The 22,397-nt window shown below is 31.4% G+C and overlaps 1 protein-coding gene across 1 annotated transcript; it reads left to right on the plus strand.

Moving 5' to 3' along the window:
- Positions 1-4,479: 4,479 nt before the first annotated feature.
- On the plus strand, positions 4,480-18,884 carry LOC106687836 (lysophosphatidic acid receptor 3). The gene is made up of 2 exons (XM_014431969.2): positions 4,480-4,735; positions 15,762-18,884. The coding sequence occupies exons 1-2, from the start codon at positions 4,489-4,491 to the stop codon at positions 16,460-16,462; spliced, it is 948 nt and encodes a 315-aa protein (XP_014287455.1). The 5' UTR covers positions 4,480-4,488; the 3' UTR covers positions 16,463-18,884.
- The last annotated feature ends 3,513 nt before the right edge of the window (positions 18,885-22,397 follow it).

Genomic DNA, 22,397 nt, shown 5'->3' on the forward strand with positions numbered 1-22,397 from the left:
AGGGACCGGAATAAGGAGTCAAGATGGCTATAGGAAAGGGAAATACCTGGAGAACAAATTAAAATATAAATAGAAAGAGTGTAGTAATAAATATTTATAATTATTAATCATCCAATGTGTGTTTAAAAAGCTCTTTTCTCTCTATTTTGGTTGTTGAAGATAAATTGTTACAAAGTATAATTTAAATAAAGAAAATATCTTTACCAAACAATTTTTATCTGTTTTCGTTTCGCTTATGTTTGCGACAAATTTTTATTATAACTAAACTTATACAGTAGGAAAAATGTTAATCAATTACAAGTAGTTTAATTGTTGAAAATGATTCTGAGAGATATTTCTAAATATAACCAACTCAATCTGTACTAAAATCACTCTAGCAACATCAAGTCCTATCGTCATACACAATTAAAAACAAAATTTGTAAAAATATAATTAATTAGAAAAAACAAGGTTTTTTCTAAGATTACTGTTTTATAATCAAATTAAAAAAATGGTTCAAATGAATTATTTTGCAATTTAAATCAAAAAGTAACAAAACCTCTTTGGCCATTCTTCCTAGTTCTATAAGTTATAAAATAAGTCTGTTTCTACAAGAGAAAGCATACGATCTCACTGAAGTACATCCTGCTCTTAATAAAATTCCCAAAAACGTATCGGTCTGAGTCTTAACCACACATTGTCATTCAGCATGACCTTACCACTTTTTTTAGTATAATCAGATTTGCGTAGCTTGTTTTTTGGACGATTGGAGTACCTGGAGCTGGTTTTCTCTCTTTTTTTAGTCTTAAGTGATGAAATGCATTCCATTAGGTGCAGCATGACCAGAAAATGGACGGAGTCAATATTTATGTTTCTAACAACTCTACACCCAGCAGGTCAGATATTCCACGAGCATCAATCAATTAATGATCAATTTGATTTATTCTATTACCAGATGGTGAAGTCTCCACGTGTCCTTTTGGTGGAAAAAAGTACCACTTATTACGATGTTTCTTGAAGCTGCAAAATGAATAAGTCGTTGCCCGAGTTCATTGTTCTTATCATGTAGGCGGTGTTGTCCAACCGTTGGGATGTGAATGCATCTCTCCCCACTTTAGCATTCAAATCACCAGTAATTACTTTAACATCAAATCGTGAGTACTCATCTAGAGATTTCTCCATCAGATTTTAAAATTGACTCTGTACCCTCAAAGGCCATGTTCACTCACAATGGAGATTCCTTGAATTTCCCTATAAATCTAAGGTAACATAACTTGGGCTAAAAGGTTAATCAAAAATAAAAGGTTGATCACTAGTCCTCTAAAACGCATAGAGTTAGCTATACTATTTTAAAAAGTGAGATTCTGTCTCTCTATGATGGCATTTTTCTGTTCACCGGATCTCCTTTATAGGATCAATATCTATTTTATAAGAGTTAAATTGTTCTAGGAGCAATCCTAGTGCCATATCAGCAAAAGAAGCCCCCCTCCACCAATCCAATTAGACGCCTTAGTAGAGTGAATTATGCGTCGGCCATTCCGTATTCAATAGCAGTCTCGATTATAGGCAAATAAACAAAAATGTGGTTATTTGTTTACTTTATTTTTTCGAAGGCTGGGTAGTGTGCTGAGCCTCTTCCTTTATCCACCCACTGAGGCACCCAAGTACGACCAGTTCACAGGCCGAGTTTTCCAATTACGGAATTACGAGAAATCAATACTGAATTTGTTTTGGCATATATTATTAAAACTTCTACTCCAACGAAGATAAAGGCAGTCCCACAAAATGAAAACTTGAACCCCCCTATGGTTAGAATAGGTTGGTAACCTCTAGATAACCTCCCTCCCCTCCCGTATGTCAGAAATGACCAAGCAGTGGATCATACATTAAAAAAAGCTTATGGGGAGGAGGGAGGTGAGTGGAAAAATCTAAAATGCTCTAACAGCTTAACCAGAAGTATGGAAATATCTCTTGAAATTTTCCCTTTCCCTAAATGTTTTTGTTAAACAGACCTCTCTAAAAAGTCTTAATGTGCTATTTTTAGCACACTTACTTTTTTGAGTAATGTTTTAACACAATTTTTGAAATATGAAATATAGTAGTAAGTCTTATACTTCAAATTTTCGAGTTTTCAAATTTTTGAGGTAATGAAATGTTCCCTAACCCTCCATAAAGAAATCTTTAACTATCACAACAGTGAGGCAGCGGTATGTGTATACATTGGAGAAAAAATAAACAAACGGGAAGTTATCCCTATAAATAAACATATAAAGTTCGTTTGTTTCTTATCTAAGATCTCCTAAAGGTCTGTCATTTGTCTTTATCTGACTTCTGTCTTTTTAAAATGTTTGGTGTCGTCTTGGAAAGGTTTATTGCTATTAAAATTCTCGATTTATCAAAAAACAAAATATCAAAATTAAATATTATTAGTGCATAACTCAGAAATTTTACATTTTTTGATGTATTGTATGGGTCAATATGATAGGTAATTAAATTATTAAAGAACGAAAACAAAATCACGTAAATTAGACCAGTAATTAAGATCGTAGTAACAAATTTATTTATAATTTGAGAATAATTCCAAAGTATAAATTTTTGACAATGTGTATATATATCAAAATATATGCGACAATGTATAAAATAATTAAATTATCTAAAACAGAAAAAAAATCATCCAAATGGGATAAGTGTTTGCAAAGATATAGCGAATTTTTTGTCATTGTTTATTTTTTTATTCACTGCAGCTGTTATTTTTGTGGTGACCGAATTCCCTGCAAAGCAAATATAACGATAAAATCATTAAAAACGGGCAATTATTAGGCAAAGATAAAGCATATCGACTTTTACTTATATTTTTATAAATTTTGTTCCAGAATTTTGTTTACTTTTTAATATATATTGAAAATCATATATCATACCCCGACCATTCTAGAAGCCATTTGACAGTAAATTGGCTTTTTTCATCCTTATTTGACCAAAATTAATATTGGAATGAATAGAAAAATTGTGTCATACACTTTCATGGAAAAATTAGTAGATACGACAAATATTTTATTTTTGGTTATTTTATGGTGCAGTTTATATATCATAGAAAGATTTGTATCAATTTATTTTCTAATAATTTAACTCATACATCCTATGGATTATTCAACTTGCTTGTTGAAACATTTCAGCTAACATACCAGCTTCGGGAAAGATAATTAATAAGATATTTCTCAAATCGTCAGAAAAATGTTTTGGGGAGCATGTTAATAACTTTGTAAAAGAGCCCCACGAATCAGGAACAAATAAAACTACAACGAAAAAAATATATTATCATTACTCCAAACTAAAAACATTTATCTGAAAGAACCTTACAAACTTTTTGTGGTTGATATTCTTAGTATGTTTCTTCACCTTCTTTGTATATTTTTATTTTTAAGGCTCGCTAGTTCATCAAACTTAACAAAATATGAAAATTAAAAAAAAAAATAAAAATCTTGTGCGAAATAACACTTTCCCGTACTTATTTTCCAAATATGCTTTTCAGTTGACAGATTGACTAACTCCAATTTTACCATTTTTCGTCAATTTTAACTTCAAATTATTTTTAATATTGTTTTCCATTTCAAAATTAGAGCGTTTTTCTTTAGCAATAACCTAGTAGAAATATAAAAGTTTATTAAAATTTATATTCTACTCTTAAACACTTATTAAATGCAAAGTTGTTTATTAAATTTTGAAAATACTAAGAGTGATTTTAAGGAGTTAGTCAACTGGTTTTATTGCCCTGTTAACTTAAAGCCTCATTTACAAATTGAGTGAAATTAAAAAACCTACCGTTTAGTTACTGTTGTGACATGAAAACATCTCTCATACAAGCGAAATTGAAAAACGTACTGCAAATGCCCCACAGTCTAACTCGCGTTAGAACAGACTTCTATTTATGCGTTTCCTTCATTCTCCATTACCGTCTAAGACTTTCCGTGTAAAATACTTACATACATATATATTTTAAATCGTTGGTTCGAGTACTTCTCTTATGTATGAGTGTTTTCAACCTGAAAATAATATTTGTCCACTTAACTCCTTAATTTAATTAGCAAATCCTTTCATAGTTTAAATATTCAAAGATAGGCGAAGAGAGGGGGTTGGAAGTCTTATGAATGGATACTGAAACGGCAGTGAACGTAGCATGGAATATACTTATTATTATATTTATGAGTCTAGCCTGAACCTCAGCCTAAATTCCCTGAACGTCGGCATGAATAAATAATTTTTTGTTTATTTGCTGACTGCATCCCCCAATCTTCTCCACCTATTATTAAGTATTACTTAATCCTATATTATGTATTATTTTCAAATATTTTACTGTCGGGAATAAGATTTTAATGTTCCTTGTTTTGACCTTAATTCAATTTACCTTTCGTTTTCAAGACATTTCGTTTGTTATATCGGTGCTTATCTGGAAAAACTGATATAAAGTGACGTAATTGGAGAGCGATAGAGACAGTGGCTAGCCCGACAGCGATGGAAGAAGACGCCCTGAGGTTGGCTTACACTTGGGGGATCATCGCGCTGTGCGTGCCCGCGGCTATCGCCAACGGGGCCGTGCTCCTGTCCTCTGGCCTGCTCCTGGGCAAGGCGGAGCCCCGGGCGGCCTACATGCTCCTCGGCAGCATCGCCCTCGCCGACCTCTCTACTTCTTGCCTCGTCCTCGTCGGCCTGCTCTACCCCCACGCCGCCAGGACTCCACTCACCTGTGCCTTTCTTATAGGTAACTTCAACACAAAATATAAATTTGTAGGAACTTAAAACTTATGAGTAATTGTCTCTTATTTTGTTAAATATTGTTGGAAATAATCGTTCCACAAGAAAAATAAAGTAGAATGAATCAGAACAAAAATTAATTAACTTTCAGTCAATAGCACAATGTTTAGGATTAATGGTTCTCTTAAAAATGGCAGATAACTAAAGATTTGAAAGTAGAATTTAAGAGAAAAAAATGTAGTTGAAATTATAAAATTTTAATTAAATAAAATTATAATAAAAACAATAAATAAAAAATTCAGACTGGTGTATAGAGGACACGATGGTTCTTGTACGGTGCGCTTAAAACTTAACTTTCATGATGGTTTTATTATTAAATTCTAATAAAATACTTTTTTTCTTAATCTGTAGATGAGGTTTGATTTTTATAATTATTATTTTTATCAGAATTTAATGAAGATTCAATAATTATAATTTGTACATGTTTTTCAGTTTTTTTTCTCTTAATTTCCACATTCAAATGTTTGGTAATCTGTCACTTTTAAGAGGACCATTGAACCTCAACATGTGCTGAAATGAAATTTACTTATTACAATTTAGACGAATTTTCACAAAATAAAAGACGGCTACAAATTTGTTCGACTTTTAGGAAAACGGTCAATTTGTAAGATCTGTATCTAATGGAATAATGGTCATGCAGATAAATTAAAACATACATAAAATTTGTGCTGTATTGTATTCCATCCGAGAAATCAACCAATATTACCTAGCTTCATTAAATATTTTGTTGAATTATTTACTGGTTCATCAACTTTCTGAAACGATGTTTTGAATCACCCCAAAGTAGAAAATAATTTATCAATTTTTACCCGATTTATATTCCTTTTTCGAAATGGGGAAGCTTAAGAGAATAAAATAAAAAATCATGAAGAAAATAAAATATTTTAGCGCTTCGCTCAGAAAGTATAGATCACGATTATTATATATATATATATATATATATATATATATATATATATATATGAATCGATTTATTTCTTTGTAAAGAATAAAAAAAAATATATAAATGATTTTACATTAACAAAAAACTATAAAAGCCTCAAGTTAATAGGAACAAAACATTTTTCAGGAAAAAAACAAATCATATTCGTCTTTATCATTGTCTTGAAACCTTTAAATATTATTTGTCAAAGAAATTAAGAATACATTTATTTTTAATTTGATATATATTAGGAGGATTTGTTTTTCTTCCTACTTCAATTGTTTATATAATCGTTCATAACTTCGCGTGTTATCCAAATCCTATTTTACTACAATCTTCAGAAAGCTGAACATCTGTTCCTATCCAGATGAACACCGTTTAGACCTCCCTTATACAACGTAAATAACGTTATGATCAAACGTTTTATTTTATAACTCCAGTTCTAAACGAATTGGTTAGGTCGGATTAATGACACCACGCACTGTTTATGGAGCCCTAAACCAGATCTAAGTTTTGTGCAGATTGATTGAGTCCTGTTCAAGTTATTACTATTTTTTTTTTCAAGAGGAATCAAAGACTCATGGTTAGGCCAAAATTATTAGCATTAAAATTTTATTTTTTCGAAACCTTTTATTTATTTAAGTTTTAAAGATTTATATATATTATTTTTTTGAATAATTTTATTCGTATGGTAATTAAATTCTTTGGGGAAAAAAAATCATTAAATTGGTACAATTATCTGCGAAGAAACAGCCTATTCAACTTTCACCTATATTTAAAACAAAAAAATAAAATTTAGGCATGTTGTCTTTGATTTTTTATTATAACTTGAAAACTATACACCACCGAACATTCTAAATGATCATTTAAATGATAGTTAATTGTATAGATAGATCCTTATTGGATTAATATTTGTAATGAAACATGAAATAGTTTTCATATTACAGTTTTATGAAAACCGTTTACTTACCGTGTACAGAGGCACTAGATATTTTAATACCTATTCTTTTTATATATTATTACCGAATATTTTTATATATTGTTATTTAACGCAGTAAAATAAATAGATATAATTCAATCATTAACCCAAAGTGTCAATAAAAATAATAAAATAATGTTTGTATAATATATTATTAACTCAATATATTAATTTATATCATACTTTCAATTGTGTTCAATTAAACTATATACATCCCCGAATCTAGCAATGCCGGGTCGGCTAGTCTGTATACAGATGATTGAACCGTAGCATTCATTAAGAAGAACAACAATAGTTTTTAACTGTTTATTGCTATCAAAGGAGACTTATATACCTCTCCATCCATTACACCAGCTCTAATTAAGACCTGTTTTTTGGCTCGAAACTTAATTAATGGTTGAATGGTTCCTCAATTAATGGTTGAAAAATACTTTTGTTTTTCTTGAACGCAGCCCTGGCTATCCCTTGTTATATGGCTTGTATACCTTAATGAAATACAAACATAAAAACATATTATAATGAAATAGAACATAATTAAGTAGTTTCCTTAATGTGTTGTCAATACACCCACTTTTGGAAAGTTGTAATTAAAAAATTACTATTGTCATCTCATGTAGATAAATTTACACTCATATGGAAAATGTTGATTCGTATTACCTATTTAAGAGACGAAAATTACAATTTTGAAATAAAGTGAATAAGTATTCGTAGTAGAATTTTAATTTGTCAAAAAACCTTTACTTTTCAGAATTTGATAATATTAACTTAATTTAAATTGATAGAAAACTCCTTAATTGCTTTTAATTTTATTTCTTTTAATACTTTAATTTTTAATTTATCTCAAATTTTTAAGGCGGTCTTGTGGCGTAGTTGTACTCCCAGGTACTGCGGCACCCTCCCTTAAGACACACTACCAAGGATGCTCCTATGTCTCAAATTAACGTGTCATATTAATTCTGATCAATATGCTGCCATAAAAACGCCTATACACACTATGACAACGTGTAGAAACGATAGTTACCATTTTTCCAACAAATATTTATTTTTATGGGAAGTTGCAGATCGAATCAAAAACTTTTTTTCCCAATACATCAGGACTGAATGTTGCATTTACCATTAAAATACTTACATTAATACCGTAGATAATAACAAATTTTTAACAAAGATAACAATAAGGAAACGACGAAAAATAAACTTGTTATGGGTCGATACGATTCCCAGGAATTGATCTGTATTTATTTTAGCAGTATAGATTAGTACATTCGGTGCGCACGTAGTTCAATGTCATGCAAACATCATAACGTGATCAGACTTACGCCATAAAAAAAAAACTGCATCATGGAATAAAACTGACTTTTATGAGCACAGAGAAGAAAAGTAAAAAGGTAAAGTAAGGAAAAGTTCCAAATCTTCTAGACAGTCTATTTTTGCTGCAATAATGAAGTTATGGCTATGCGAGAAAAGAAATGCAGCGAGAATTGAAATAAGTGAAGAGAAGGTTCTAAATTTTTCTTTATTACGACCTTAAAGGATAAAAGAATTAGTTTATCATCCTTTTTTTTTTTTTTAATATTTATTTATTGCTATTTACAACTGTACATTATAATAAATTTAGTAAATCTGATCTAAGTGAAATTGGAGTGTTACAGGCGTGTAGAGAAACTACCCATTGGTAGCACTCTAATGACATTTTACATTAGATGGTCTCGGGGCCATCATCTTTTCAGGCGCCTCGGAGGATTGTCAGGATACGAGATTAGAAACTAGGGGTTTTGAGTGGTTAGAGAGTTTATAATGGAAGGAGTGATATCTGGTTCGGGCTAGATCGGTTACATAGGGAACATGTAATTAAGTCTTTACGTATGATTTTATTTGTGACAAAGTAAGGAGCATTGAGGATTTTACGAAGGATTTTGGATTGTAAGGATTGAATACGAGAGGAATTCGAAGGTTTAGTGGAGCCCCAAAGCTCAACTCCATATGTCCAGATTGGGCTTATTACAGTCATGTAGATCAGTCTTTTGTAATGTGTTGGAAGTTTAGACCGTTCTTCTAGTAAGTGCTGTAATAGTCGAAATCGACGTGCAGTTTCCTGTCTTTTCAGTCAGGTGTGAGGATTCCAGGTTAACTGTTTGTCCAAATGTAGTCCAAAGTAGCGGATCTGTTCGACAGGGGTAAGAGTAACATCATTAAATGAAACTGTAGGGCAGTCAGTAGGTTTACGACGAAGGGTGAAGGTGATTTCATGGGATTTGTTGGAATTTATCTTAATCCTCCAATTACGACACCAATCTTCGAGGGCTGTGATATGGGATTGGAGATTTTGAGATACAATTAATGGGTTATTATTAACAGCGAGCACACATGTGTCATCGGCATACGTGGTGAGGATAGTGTTAGGATTGGTTGGAATTTCAGCGGTAAAGACGGTGTAGATGATGGGACCAAGGATACTACCTTGAGGAACACCAGAGGACTGAGAATAGAGGGATGAATAGGAACCATTGTGGTTTACTTAGTTTATCATCCTAAAATAATAAATATGGTAATAAATAAAATATGTAGTTGTAAAAGTCAAAATATTGATTAAAAATTAGTAAATATGTATTCGGTAGTATTTTCACGTTTTATAATTAATAATAATAATAATAATCTTTATTTATTCTGGAACTAGTCCCTTAAGAATAATATTACAGGCATTGACCAGAGGCATTCGTTTCTTAGAGTATGTTATATAAAACATTATAATAAAACAAATAAAAATGAACTTAAATACAACTAAAATAATAAATTGGAGAGAAAAAAATAAGCAACTAATATCAGCAATACATATTTAACAGAATATGTAAAATTAAAAAATATAAGAAAACAGATGAAACAAAACCATATATCATCTCATAAATCATTACTAACTTCTAATAATATAAATGAATAAAAATCAAACACAGGTGAACTAGAAATAATTATCAAAAGGAACAATTATGGTTTATATACAAATTTGCAGTATAAAAGAAAATCGAAAACAACAAAGGTAGAAAAATAATAATAAATAAATAAGAAGGAGAAACAATGAATAAACAAATAAATAAAAAATAAACCCTCTAAAAAATCATAAATCTCACTTCAATCATAAATATTCTAATAAAAATAAAATAAAAGAAAAAAATGATTGTATGAGCATACATTTTTTTTTTTGTTAAAAGCTTTTAATTGTTATTCTTCTGGAAATGGATGAATAGTAGGTTATTAAAAATACGAGACTTGAAGGATGGAAGGGTAATAGAGCAACGAATAAAGGAGGGAATAGAATATCTGGAATTATGGATTATGGATATTAGTTAACATCTCCAAGAAAGATTAAGTAACACTTAAACAAGTTTGTGTCAATTTTCCTCCAAATTATCCGTATTGTTTTAAAGGGCTCAATCTACTTCTTAAAAATCGTTAGTGGAGAGAATCGTGTGTATAAGAACTCCCAAGTTTAAACGAATAGCTCTACACAACTGATTCATAACCTGACCATCTGAATGACACAGTAATACTGTATTGTCATCGGGTTTACGTATCTGTAGTGAAGTCCAGCTTGATCGAAAAATTGGAGGTGAGGTGAAATACGATTAAGAGGTTAAGACTGATAAAAGTAAAACAAAATAGAAGCCTTTGAAAATAGCCAATAATTATGGAATAATAGGAGTGGTTTGTAAATTATGTGATAATAATGCAATACTTGGGCCAATAGTGAACGTGTTTGAATCAACAAATCTAACTTAAGAAGAGAAAGTCAACTTCACAGATTTTTAAGTACCAGTTTTGTAATTACAGGACTAAGATTTTGAAACTACTCAAAAACGAACTGCCTAATTTATTGTACCAATGAAACATAGATGGAAAAACGTATGAGAGTTAATATGCAGGATGCAGTCAAACTTGTTTTTACTAGAAAGAATAAAATTTGCACTTAAACATTTGTTGGGTAATCCATCAATATATTGGAGATTATCAAATAACTGCCAACCTTCAGTAGACAATATATTGTCTCAGTTATTTTTCGTTTCTGGCCGGATTTTGTGAAGTAATAAGAGTGGAGCGTCATGCTTAGAACCTAGAGGCTGCCACAACATTTTAGAATCCCGAAACTGATAACAATGTCTCTATTTCTGTATCTTGTTAAAAGTTTCCTTCGTCCACGACAATGATATTATTTTTCTTAAACGTATTTTGAAATATCCTACATCCTATTCTGAGACAATTACAATAATAAAAAACTAATTTCCATTATTTTTGTTAGCTTTTGAACCAGACCAGTGGTTTCCTCAGCGGATACTGAGGGAGTGGGTAGAGGACTTGAATTGAAGGAGGTCGGAGAGGTATGATGGAGGATAACTTAACAGGGTAAGGTACCAGGAAATATTTACGATTCGTTGTAAATATAAGCGATGAAGGAAGGGTTGAGCCATTTAAATTCTTCATAATATTGGGAGACAGAAGCATCTCTAGGAATCGCAAAGACGATTCGCGCAAAGAAATTTATCAAACGCTTTGTTTTTTCCTTGAGATATTCAGAGATGACCCCGGAAAACAGCACAGGAGTGGTCAAAGTCGTGAAATACCAAGCAGGAAACAATTTCCTTTTTCTTCTCTGCATTAAACTTCAGTTTCCCAATGCTATAATATATTATCTAATGATATTTTTTCTGTCTTGGATAGAGGAAGACCTGAAACAATTATTTATTGCGATTGCTCTGAGAGAAAAGATTTAAACTAGCGCATTGCATTGTTGGATGAGGAAACGTTTCGGAGTTTGGTTTCGAGAGTGTTTTGGTCAGCTAAAAGGAATAGTTATATCTTGGTGTTTAATGTCGGTTTGAAGGTCGAGTGTTATTTTCAAGAAATCGAATTTTGTACATCAGCGTTGTCGAAAGCCGACATAGTATAGAAAGGATTAATGAATTATTCTCCGAAGTTTGAACGTTGTTTTGGTAAAAGGCGTTTCAGCGCTTTTGAAAGGATAGAGAGGAGAGCCATGGGACGGAAATCATTGGGTGAAGAAGAATTCGGAACTTTATTCAATGGTTGAACTAAAGCGTTTTCCAAGAAGTGAATCTTGAGTTTTGTGAGGAAAATTTTTTAGATGTGCTAGAGCACCGGTATAAAATATGTTGTCAGGTCTAGTATCGATTTTTTTTTTAATAATTTATTTATTGTTATTTACAACTGTATACATATATACACATCATGTAAATTTGCTGTAAGTGATATTATGACATGATACAAACATGTGGAGAATCTACCCATTGATAGAACTCCAAAAACATTTCTAAAGGAGAAGATCTCGAGGCCATCTTCTTTTCAGACGCCAGGAGGATTATTAGGTAGTGAAGGAGAAGCCAGATTAGAAACGAGTTGGTTTGGGTGGTTGGGAAGTTTATTAAGGAAGGATTGGTATCTGGTTCTGGCCAAATCGGCAACATATGGGGCATTGAGGTCCTGATGGATGATTTGATTTGTGACAAAGTAAGGACCATTAAGAATTTTACGAAGGATTTTGGACTGTAAGGATTGGATTCGAGAGGAATTAGATGGTTTAGTGGAGCCCCATAGCTCATTTCCGTATGTCCAGATAGGCCTTATAACAGTCATGTAGATCAGTCTTTTGTAATGGATTGGAAGTTTGGACGGTTTGTCTAGTAAATGTTGTAATAGTCGGAATCGACGTGTAGTTTCCTGTCTTTTCAGTCTTGTGTCGATTTTAAGTTATGTTTAGTAGTTCGTCGTAAGAAATCTCGGAGAAAAATAGATTTTCCTTTTTCCCTGTTGCCTTCCTGTTCAGCCCACTGAAGGCTTTATATTGAATTTCATAAGTAGGCGAAGAATATAAAGGTTGTTGAGATGGTGCAGTGTAACTGAGAGAGGTCCGAGGTTATTGTTTTCTGGTAATGACAATTTTCGGAGCACTTTCTCCTTGGATTTGGATATGGAGCACTGGAGAGGGTGTGTTAGATGTGGAAGGATTTAGTATGTTGAACTGCGGATTGGGTTTCAAAGTGTAGTTCTTTTAAGGCTTTCTAAACAGTCGATAAAAAATATTTCATAAACAGTAGAAAAATATAAAATACTCCAAGGACTCGGCTTCGAATTGGGCCGTGCCAGATGATTATTATCTGTTGCCTATAGCAGTTGAGGCAGCTCTGTGGGTTCAGGAGCCCTCTGGGATAAAAACGAGTGTGATTCTGATCAAATCACCTCCTTGCACAACCGTTGGTCTAGTCCTTGCAAAGTACTGCACCTCTGACCCTTCATGGGTTGTAGCAGTATAGAATTATTTTTTTTAATCAATAGCCAAACGAGATTTTTTTTTCTCTTTACCTACCTATGGTACGGCAAATCATTGTAAATCTGTTTCAGGGTTTCAAAAAGGTGATTAAAAAAAAATATTGTTTTTTTTTTGCCGCAATAAAGTAGCCTTTATACATTTCAAAGTGTTTAAAATAGCTTTTTAATGTTTAGTGGTAAAATGAAACAAGATGGTATTGATTTCTATTTATTGACACAGACCATGAAATCTCACTGGGAGTGAATATATTCTCCCCGCAGTGACAATGGAAGGTTGTACATTCGAAGAGGCTCTTTCGTATGTTGTTTCAGGGCTGTCCAATACGTGTGGCTCTCTTCCAAAAAGGAATGCCGTAATAACTGCCGAAAGGAGACCATTACTTTTCAATGTGATCTTTCTCTTGATATTGTGTAAGGTTTGATCATAAAAAAAAAATCAAGTGACACTCTTAAAGATAACACAGTTCCTCTAGATATTGTCCTAATCTATCAATTAAATTAGGGTTAAATAAAAATAGTATGTCCTGTGGACTAGTTAGATTTAAAAAGAAAAACTATTTTTGTATTAGAAATAAAAAATGCACATTATTACACAATAATTTATAATTTAAATTAATTATATCAGTAAATAATAACTAAGAAATATTTCCAGTGCCCATTCACACCTTTTGAGCTTTGGATGCGAAGTACGATACATAAATTATTTGTCGTATCTTCCCTAATATTGATCCGATAAAGACTTTTTTTTAATTTGGCTTATTAAATCATCTTTTAAGCGAGGATCTTGAATGTTCAGGGAGATGTATTCAGAATTATTCAGAAAACCAACAAAAAGAGAACAGGTTTCCATATGAACCTCCTCAAAATACTTTTAAAATACGGGCACTAAGTTCGTTCAGTGCACCCAATTTTTGCTAATTAAATTAAAATTAAATCTGTACTGCTACAAACTATGAAGGCTCGGGGGTGCAGTACTTTTTAAGGAAGTACTGTTACTAGACCAACGGTTGTGCAAGGAGAGGATTTGGTCAGAATCACATTCGACCGCCAGATTATGAGGCTGGGTAGACCCCGGAGAACTTCCTAACCCACAACTATAGGTGACAGAAAAAAAAAAGCCGGATCCTTGGAGTTAGTACCATAGAACTCAACTAATGATCTACCTATCCCTAATATTTGCTGACACTGGTCCGATTAAATTTTTTTTTTTGTTTTGATTACAATTGTGTATAATTTTCTTCAACAACTGATAATGGGAGAGGTTCAGTCTCGTGCAAAAGACACTCCTAACTAATTACAATGCATTGAATAATTATAATTAATAAAGATCAAGTTATACTTCTTATGTTAAAGAATAATGAAATTTACTATTCCTGCTATTTCCAGGGGATTTATTCTTAGTCCAAAGGCCCATGCCAAAAAAATCGACATAATCTAATGAAAACATCGACAGCACTTTTTTAAAAATTTTATTGCATTGCCAATAAATAAATGAGAGTATACCAGTGAGATCATGAAACAATTTTGGTGGTACCGGAGATAAAAAAAAATCATTTTTGAGTTATGTTAAGTAAAAAAAAAAGTTTTTTTTTTCCTTTTAGAAAATGGTTGTTTTACCTAGACTATACAAGGGTAATATAGTATTTTTCATGATAATTGTCAAAATGTTGATTTTTAGTGGTTTGGACAAAATATTTGATTTAATAAAAACTATATTACAGGTGCCATTTGATACAATTTAAGTTGGTTCAACGTACTATAAAGTATTTTATAACCGTTATCTTTGTAGGAGTAGTAGTGTTTATGATGTTTGTCAGAATAAATTCACAAATTGTTGATTTCTAGTTGTTCGGACAAAATATTTGATTTATGAAAAACTACATTACAGGAACCATTACGTTTTGCAGGTTTCCGACTCTCCTTTTTTTATTGGCCATGCAAAAGAGTGCTATCAAAGTTTTCATTAGAGAATTTCGATTTTTTTGCACGGGCACTCGGACTATCTGTTTTATAAATAAAAGTTTAACGGCGTTTGGGAGAAAAAAATTTAGCCTTTTTTATGAAAACCGTTTTAGCTGTTTTGGCGCCCGGTTTAATATACAGGCATCGATGGCTGAAACCCTGCAAAATGAAAAAAAAAGTGGGTCCAACAAGCTCAACAGATAAACGTGGTACCGACACACAAATTGTCTAGAATGCTTTATTGGATTCAGGTATAATAAAACTGTAAATCAAAAATGTAACCCGATTAAAATATTTCCCGGTAGGTAGGGAAGTAAAAACGTGCTTCGGGATAATTATAAAATATTACGATTTTTTTTTTTTTTTATGAATTGTATTTTTATTTATTTTTTGTTATAAAATACAATGATTTATAAATTATGACAAGTTATTTTTTGATTTATTGTAATTTATAAGCAAAAAAAAAACATAAATAATTGATGGATGGTAAAGACAAGTTACGAGGATCATCCAGGAGTGATTTACAATTCTTTATTTATTTATTAAATATTTAAATTTTAACATTTGAGACGTTTGGTCATAAAACATGAAAACTAACAAATTCAAAGTTTTAGAATATTGAAATGTTTGTTAGTTATAATGCTTTATGGTCACTACAACTTAACATCATCATCATTCTCTTAAGAAAATAAATTTCATTTAGATTCTTTTAGAATCTTTCTTTAGAACGCCGCATTTATTGAGAAAAATAATATTAACATTTATCCTTATACGCAGGTGGTGAGGTTACCTCCAGCTTGCTGTCTATGGTGTCTATCGTCCTGATCGGGGCCGAAAGGTACTTCTACATCGTCCATGGTATCATGTATGACAACATCCTCACACAGACCAGGATCCGGCTGCTCATATTGTGCTCCTGGATCGTGGCCATTGCGTTTGGCTTGCTTCCAGAACTATTGAACACAACACCCACTTCAGATGCAACCTTCCACTGCAGGTTCGTCAACAGCAACCCCACCGTGGTGATTGTTGCAGCCTCAGTGGCCATACCAGCTCTTCTCATTACCGTTATCCTTTACAGCGTGGTCTTCGTCCACGTGAGAAGGGTTACGAAAGCCATTAATAATGGACATTCCAGGATGAAGTTTAGGTCGATAGTCATGGTTTTCTTATCATCTATCTGCTTTCTTCTCACATGGGGCCCATATATGGTGACTGGCTTTGGCTATGCTGTGTTTTGTCGGCAATCCGAAGACAACAAAACCTGTAAGGAGATGTCTCTCGCTCTGTCATCTCCTCTGGCACTTATGGGATTCTTAAATTCCGTATTGAATCCAATTATTTATGCCTGGTGGCATAGGCCATTCAATTTGGCAATAAGGAAGCTCGTCTGTCCAAAGAAGATGAGAGAACAAGTTAGAAAAGGATTGTATGATGCAGCTTCGATTGATACGATATCAGAAAAATTCGATATGTGAGCCTCTATAAGCTAACTCTGTAAGTCATCAACTATTTATTGGGTTATCTATTGCAAGAAAGAAAATGCATAAGCATATTAGTTAAGTCCACTAAGCCATGAAATTAAAAAAAAAATCAATAGAAACCCAATTGCAATGAATGTAATTTTTAATTTCATTTTTGAGTTTCTCATATCAAGGAATATAAATTGAACCCATTAAAATGGTTATCTGAAATGTTTTTAAAATATTAACAATTTAGTGAAAAATGTATTTATTTATTTTTTTATTTATTAATATTATTATTTTTAGTATTTCATAAAAAAATTGTAGGAAAATAAAATAAAAGTTTGATACGACCTCGGCTAAGCTTTGAAGTTTAAAATAAAAAGAAGAACACTGCATAATCAAAAAATGGTGTATCAAAAACGAAGAATTATTTTGACCCTTTATTAATGTCAAATCGAACTATTTGGAAAAATTCCACAGATTGCATTCGAATATTCCTATTTTATTTTACCCCAATCTTTGATTACTTTAATGAAAACTATCAAAAATTACTAATCAAAATTGATGAGTCTGTCAAGTATAGGTAGGGGAAATAAAAAATGGCGGCTGTTTAAAAGTTTAAAAAAAAATTTAATTCGGAGCATAAGGGAATCTAAGGGAACATTATTTAATATGAGCCCTAATCAACGTTCAATAATCCCCGAGATATAACTTTTTAAAACGTTAAAATTTCATAAAAATGTACTAATAGATTAGTAGTTAGTGAATTTATTTTGTGAAATCTATATCTCAGAAACTATGTAACGTATAGAACTCTATTAACACTCAACTTAAAGCTAGTTTAATGTAATATAAAGTATTTTATTACGTTTACCTTCGAAGAAGTAATAGTTTTTATGATATTTGCTAAAATAAATTGATTTATAGTTATTCCGACATTAAGTTTGATTTATGAAAAACTTTATTTCAGAAACCAAAAGACGTACAGATGTCTGCTACAACTCATATTAAAGTTTGTTAAATTTACTATAATATAGTTTATAACGTTTATCTTTGTAGGCGTAGTAGTTTTTATGACAATATATTAAATTCTAGTTGTTTGGATAAATTGTTTGATTTTTGAAAAAAATGTAACTCTAGAACCATAACACGTACATACGTCAGCCAGCACCCAAAACAAAGTTAATTTAATTTCCTATAGAGTAGTTTATTACACCTATCTTCGTAGGGGTAGTAGTTTTTATGATATTCGCATAATAATATAAATTTTGCACATGAAAAACTGAGAAACTGTCATGATAAACTTTATAGTCCATTAAGTAAGCTTTAATTTGAGTGCTAATAGACATCATCACGTCATTATAGATGAATGAATCATAGATTTCTCAAAATAAATTCACTAACTACTGATGTTTCAGTACATTTTTAAGAAATGTTAATTTTTAAAAAGCTATATCTCTAGAACTATTGAACGTAGATAGCTCTATTAGGACTCACATTTTAGAACATTTATTCTACTTTAAAAGATGTTCTCTAAGGTTTCCTAGTGTTACGGGTAGTTTTAAATATATAGAGCTCCGAATGAAAAAAAAACATTTTTAACGTTTTGAAACAGCCGCCATTTTATATTCTCCTTGCCTATACTTGACAGACTCATAAACTTTGACTAGTAACTATGCACTGTTTTCATCAAAGTAATAAAAAATCGAGGTGAAATAACTGCCTTTTTTCTTCTCTTTGGCTCTTATACTATTAGGAAATATAGGTTTATTTGCTAAAAAGGATCGGTTTGGAAAATTATATTTATTTTTGCTTCTTATAGGCGTTGCAGAATTCATAGTGCATGTAAGATCATACCCTAACACACGAGTTATATCTTACATGCAGGATCATTGCAGCATCTTACTAATTTATGTTTTTTTAAACAAAATTCAGAATTTTCTTTCATTTATTAGAATGCTGCGGCGGTATCTTAGTTAATGCACACAGAAACGATTTTTTTTTTCTCATTCGTAAATTTTCTTCACTACTTTCAATGTTAAAATAAAATTCTGTGATTTTAATTAGGATATTTCTCTGTTAGTAGGTATTATAAAATATCTCCTGCAAAACGTTTTGAGATTCTATATCAATTGCTGTTTGTATGATGTATAACAAAATTATTATTATTTCTCAGTTTTTCTTTTATATTCCGACGAATCTGCTTTTAGTTTAGGCGCTTGAAAGAAATTTTCCTTGAATATAACATAGTGTTGGATCAAAAGCCAGTAACTTATAATAACAGCAGTGACAAAACTTCTATATGAAAATCCAGGGCTACGTTCAGACCTCTCCGACAATTTTCTACACCTGAAACAGTTCAGGTGAATTTACTGTACTTGTATAGTCTGAGTATAAATTAAATTATTTTCCGTTAATCATTAAAAAAATAAAATAAACTGAATCTTTTACTTCCTGATGTGAGAAATAAAAAAAAATCCATTTATTGTAGTGGGTTTAAGCCTGAATGCTCTTAATTATATGTTTGCTTTCTGTAGGAAAGCATATTGAATTTCTTCATGTTATAATTTAGTTTTTCAAAGCTCAATGTTTAATCTAATTACTTAAGTTTAATTTGATTAAATTTTCACTTCTTGAAAGTTGCAGTAAGACCTGTATAGTACAAAGACAATGAAACGAAGACATAAATGAATACTTCATTATGAACAAACTTCTGATAGTTTAATTGAATATCAAGCCTAAATGACTTCCAATATGAAATTAAAATTTTTGGAATCCATTTTCTCAATGTTTCTGGCATTGAGAGTGTGATATGAAACAGAGGATAATATATCCTCTAGGTTTCCGACATTTTTTTAAATTTTAAATTTGCCATTTCATCGTAATTTCTAGTCAAGTAATCTTTAAGTACACTTTTTGTAGGACTCTTTTGTATTTGGTTAAGACATTTTGTTGTATCTATTAATTATATTATATTTAGTTGTATGTAATTCATCTTTTTTTGTATATTTGTATTGATTAACTCTGATTAACTTGTATAATGTTAATGTTAAAAATATTAACGATTTTGACTTCTACTGTGCGTATATAGGTGTTTTTTTCAATTATAAATATAAATTTGTTATTATAAATTAAATCAATAAATATAATTTTACGCTTCCAAAATTGTATGTAGTATTAATTAATGTAAGGATTATTAATAAGGCATTAAATGCCGAATTTATTAATTAATTCACTTAATTTTACTGAACTTTATGTATTATAATTTATTAATTATAATTATAACTTTCATAAGCGTTCTGTTGTTATTTTAAAATTACCTTCCGACTGACGCTGGAAGTGACGTGCATAGACGACACAGCAATCATTAAAAGATCAACTTCTCTAATCTCATAGCACTGTACAAAGAAACATCACGTTTTGTTCAAATTACGAGTATGTAAGTATTTCCACTATCATGAGGATATCACAACCAATTAAATAATGACAAATGTTAGCATTTCAAAGACTCCATGATTAATAGGGTTTATTAGTTTATAATTATTACAATTTACTTGTATGGATCGTTGTCCTTAAATCAGAGAATTTCGATGACATTTTATCTTTTATTCTTTTCCTACAGTTTTAGCCTCATCTTATAACATATCTTATAATCTAATAAATACAATATAATGCATCATATAACGACATAGGTAATGGACTTACCTATAAATTGATATATAGTTTCATATCAATTTTTTTACAAATTTTTAAGTCGGCATTTCAAAGAAACTGATTCAATTGACAAGTGACAGTCAAATAGTATAAAATTGTTGATATTTAATGAGCAGACACACATCAACTTTTGGGTTAAAAATAGAACATCCGGGAATTTTAAAAACATAACATTAACAGGGCACAGTTTTTTTTTTAACCGAATATTAAAATTTAAAATTCTGCATATTAAATTTAAAATATTTTAAAATGTTATATGATGAAACTTCCGAAGTAACATTCTAATTCAATCTTTTTGGCTTTTCTTTTCGAATTAAGTACGCAACTTGTAGTATTGATTATTTAAGTAAGATATTACTCATTAACGTTAATGTAACACAAACATTAACTTGTACGGGCATAACCAAGAAACTAGAAGAGCTAATTATTTCAGTTAATCCCAAGAAGATCGACTGTTTTATTTTCTCCTTCTAGAAGAACAAGTTACCTCTCCCTATAAGTTAGCAGGATAAGAGAATAGACCAGCAGGGAGCATAGTATATCTGGGTGTCACCCATCACAGACACCTGACTCTACCTCACCTCTGTAATAAGAAGATCAAGTTGATTATGACCAAGTCTTACAGCCTTAATCACGTGTTAACTTCTCCTTATCTTTCTCTCCGCCTCAAATAAATGATCTGCAAAAGTGAGCCCTGCTCTACGCAGCTCCTATGCTGACCAACATAGCATCTTCAACGACCAAGAGGCTCCAGCAGTTTCAGACCGGTATACTGACACATACTTCACTTCAAAGAGCAAGGACGGACCACATACATACGACATTCGAACTACCGACTGACAGAATTTATTTACATCAATTTGTTGACAGCTTTCAGTGCTGTACGAACCCATTATTCTAGACACTGACACCGACAGGACGGCCTCAACGATGGCAGACACCCACAGACAGACTCAGACTCGACGGAGTACAAGTAATTAAATTATTTGAACTAACAAACCTGGCCTCGTCACCAACAGACTGACACAAAATACAGACACCTTTTTCCAAACGATCAAATTTTCTCAGCTCCTTCAAATGCATTACCGACGCAGAAAAAGAGGCTACTCTCAATCTGTTATCATCATAGCATCAACCCCACTCACCCTTGGGGCTCAGAAGAAAAGATTAACGTTAACATAAAATCTCATTCCACTAATTAATTTGTTACCCGCACCCATCGTATTTGCAAAAACAGAATTTTTGGCGAGCACTTGATTTAGTTGAATATTATCTTGTATATAAAAAATATATTTTATATTATTTCTAAGTAGGAATTATAAATTTATCGCTTAGTGCATCTTCAAGAACAATCGAAGGGCTCCCCCTAAAAAGGTTTTTACAAGAAAATGGAACAAACCATTTTTTCAGAAATAGGTTTATTTCTGACCTACTCTGAATGGTGCTAGAATGATTTTTAGAATTTGCTGAGAAATTTGAATAGAATTAGAATAGGATCTCAAGAACCATTTGACGCAAAGACGCCTTTTTTCACCCAAATTGAAACCAGTTCAATCCATTACAAAATAGTTTTTAACAGACATTTTTGTACGAGTAGCATTGTCCATGATATTTGGAAAAATAAATTTCCAAAAGTTGTTTTTCATATTTTTAATAATATGGAAAAAAATGTCTTAAATCTGAATCTCAGAACTATTATAAGTAAGACGTCTATTGTTAATAGACATATTGATACTTTCTAGGTATTATAGGATATTTCTAGGTATATAGGATATTCCTAAGATCTTTAAAATATGTACGAAATAAAAATCTTTGTAAAATATGTCACTATTCAAGCAAAGTAGCGATATCTCATTTAGTTCCGTTATTAATCACACAGGAATCAGGAAATTCTGCGAATAAATATTCCATAAGGGAAGTCAATCACATTAAATTAATGACCGAACGCACGCTGATAAAATACATCTTAATCCACTGATGATCTTGTAATCTTTGTATTAGCAAATCTAATATATGCTAAGTATTATTAAGTATTTAATGACAAACAGGCCTCCAAATATTTACAATTAATTGCTTTTAAAATCGATGAGGAGCTTTATCGACTGGTAGTAATCCATGATATCCCCTGTATCATGGTCGATAAAGAATTAAAATATTTAAAAGTAGCTTAAGCAATATCATTGTTGGTTAAGCGGATTAAATTATGCAAAAAAAAAACAAAAAAAAAATGATT

This window comes from Halyomorpha halys, unplaced genomic scaffold, assembly GCF_000696795.3.
Source record: "Halyomorpha halys isolate HHAL.00 unplaced genomic scaffold, Hhal_1.1 Scaffold1017.1, whole genome shotgun sequence".
NCBI lineage: Eukaryota > Metazoa > Arthropoda > Insecta > Hemiptera > Pentatomidae > Halyomorpha > Halyomorpha halys.

Excerpts from the sequence above, each read along its gene's own strand:
- LOC106687836 (XM_014431969.2), top strand. The coding sequence starts at position 4,489 with ATGGAAGAAGACGCCCTGAGGTTGGCTTACACTTGGGGGATCATCGCG. Across the intron at positions 4,736-15,761 it reads CACCTGTGCCTTTCTTATAG|GTGGTGAGGTTACCTCCAGC; the intron begins GTAACTTCAACA and ends CCTTATACGCAG.